Consider the following 2,476-nt stretch of genomic DNA (forward strand, 5'->3'; position numbering starts at 1 on the left):
GAGCCTAATTTTAATTTTAAAATTTTTCTGATGTATTTCCTAAATGTTTCACTATGAAGACTGGTCTTATAATTTGTACAAGAATCAATAAAAAAATCACTACATTTTCTACTTCACCCTCCCTTTTTAAGTGGCGTGCACTTGATAGCGCTAACATCCTTAAAACACGAAATCTAATAGTGATTAGCCCCTCGATATAATTATAGTCAGGCTTATCAGCTCCTCTTGTTGGTTGCCCCAAGCTTTTATTGTTGTGCTAAAAGCATTCACTTAGTTATTTTGTATACGAGAAGCTATGGGAAACCTTTTACTTTTAGAAGGACAAGATGGTTGCAATTTAGGGGGGGGGGCTACAGAGTCAGGACCAATAAACTTATTGACTCAAGGGACAGACAAGGAGATTGGTTAAAGAATTTTTAGCTTTCCGATGCTTTTGAAATGAAAGCAATGTCTTTTTACTGTTTTTCTACTACAAATTTGTCATAGCGTTGGTGTTGGATAAAAAACTGAAGAAGTACAGTCAAAACAAAACTGGAGACTTCAGTTACGGTTTTAATATCCATAAAAATCACTCAAAACGGTGTATCCCTCCCTCTAGGCGCGCTTTTGTAAGAGGGGATACAGTACGCGCCTGGTAGGGGGATGACACTGAGAGAAGAGAAAAGTAGTCCATACAAGAGCGCGACCAGAGAGAGGGATACACCGTCTACACCCCCTCTACCGCTAGTCCCGTTACTAGTCTATAGCCTTAGATCGTTGTTGGGTGATGTACAACCTTAGCACATTGGAAAGCACACGGACTAATGCAAAATGATTATTGCCTTGTTTGAGAATGATAAAATAAAGGGGCTAGATAAAATTCATCCCCTCTCACCTTTAGAGAAAACGATGTATAGACATGGAGACCGGGGAGTTCTCGCTAGCGAGCATATATCATTATTATTAAATTGGGCATGAAATTGTTTTTCACCATCAGCTATCAGCTTCATTTTTTGAAGCCAGCTGTTGATGTTTTCTGGGAGAGGACGCAAAAAGAAACTTTCGAAGAATTGTCGGGAAAAGACCTTGTAGTAGCTGGAGATGGAAGGATGGACAGTCCAGGGCATTCCGCCATGTTTTGCACGTACACTTTGGCAGATACTGAATCAAAGAAAATCATAGCTATATCCAACAAAGACGTTCGACACGCTGAAGGGAAAAGCCCGAACATGGAGCTCCTGGCTTTCAAAGGTGCTTCCAAAGAGGTTCTGGAGCTTGGCGCCAAACACAATGTCAAAGTGTTGGAAGTCGTCACAGATGCTCATTCGGCAATTTCAGCTGAGCTAAGTTAGTTTGAAGCATGACATTAACGTTTGGCGATTTTAGAATGCATATTTTTTTTTTTAATGAAAAAAATTTATTTGCGACTCTTCGTAGGGAAGGAGGATTCTTGTTTGCCAGGTGTAAAACACTCGTGGGACACGTGGCATGGTGGCAAAATAATATTAAAGAGATTGAACGAAGTAAATATGTTTCCATTTTTAAATCTCTTGTCACACCCTTTATCAAGTGAATGAAACAGAACGTGTTTCATGTAGATTGGACTGAAATCTAAAGAACATAGAGATTTGTGTCACTGGGCTCCTCTACTACGTAATCATTTCTGGTGGTGCTCCAAAAATTGTCAAGGACAGGTCTTCACTATGAAGGTATTGTGCTATGATTACCTTGAATGAATCTTGAAGAACAGGTGGTCAATTGAAATCCAAATATTTATAGAGTTTGTGGTTGACTTGTCTCCACCGTGTTATCAACGAGCATGAATGGCAACTTGGAGATAGGCATGTTCAATCATTGCGACCATGAACCTTTAACTGAAGAGCAGCTGGAAAAACACCCCAGGTTACAAGCCAACTCTCCCACTTTCTTAAAATTAAGAAGCGAAGTTATGAGGAAGTACCTCTTGAAAAATATGGGATACTTCACAAACTTAAGGTATGCGTGATTACATAGAGAGATGAAATGTACCACCATTCATCACGCGCAAATCTTGTTTGTTACAGGCGCACAGGCTTTCTCGAAAGTTACCACAGTCTAATTCTAATGTATGCCCCAAAAAGAATCGCTTTTGGGTATGTCTAACTTTGTTTCCATCGTAATCACATAGTAATTTTTGTCTGTGATGTAGCTACTGGGGCTACCAAATAAGGATTAAATTAGCCGCCATAGACAACAACAAACACTGTGGAAGGCCTCGGGCTTATAGACAAGATGGACAGCCAAAGTAAAATTTCATTAATATACTTATTATAGCCTATGTGCTTGTGAAATAAGCATAACGGTCATAAATGTGTGGATTCCAGAGATACACGTGCCTACAGTAAACGAACGAAGGCGTGGTACATTGTGCCAATATATGAGAAGAAAAAATATTCTTATATTCCGGAATTAATGCGGATCATTTTTTGCTACCGACTCGTATTTCTAGCGGGAAGTT

At 39.5% G+C, this 2,476-nt stretch overlaps 1 protein-coding gene across 1 annotated transcript; it reads left to right on the forward strand.

Moving 5' to 3' along the window:
- Positions 1 to 567: 567 nt before the first annotated feature.
- On the forward strand, positions 568 to 1,984 carry LOC149677287 (uncharacterized). The gene is made up of 4 exons (XM_089837269.1): positions 568 to 1,230; positions 1,417 to 1,502; positions 1,578 to 1,688; positions 1,817 to 1,984. The coding sequence occupies exons 1-4, from the start codon at positions 954 to 956 to the stop codon at positions 1,982 to 1,984; spliced, it is 642 nt and encodes a 213-aa protein (XP_089693395.1). The 5' UTR covers positions 568 to 953.
- Positions 1,985 to 2,476: the final 492 nt, after the last annotated feature.

Source organism: Phalangium opilio, unplaced genomic scaffold (genome assembly GCF_054372755.1).
Source record: "Phalangium opilio isolate 3A_F unplaced genomic scaffold, DU_Popi_V2 ptg000043l_1, whole genome shotgun sequence".
Lineage (NCBI taxonomy): Eukaryota > Metazoa > Arthropoda > Arachnida > Opiliones > Phalangiidae > Phalangium > Phalangium opilio.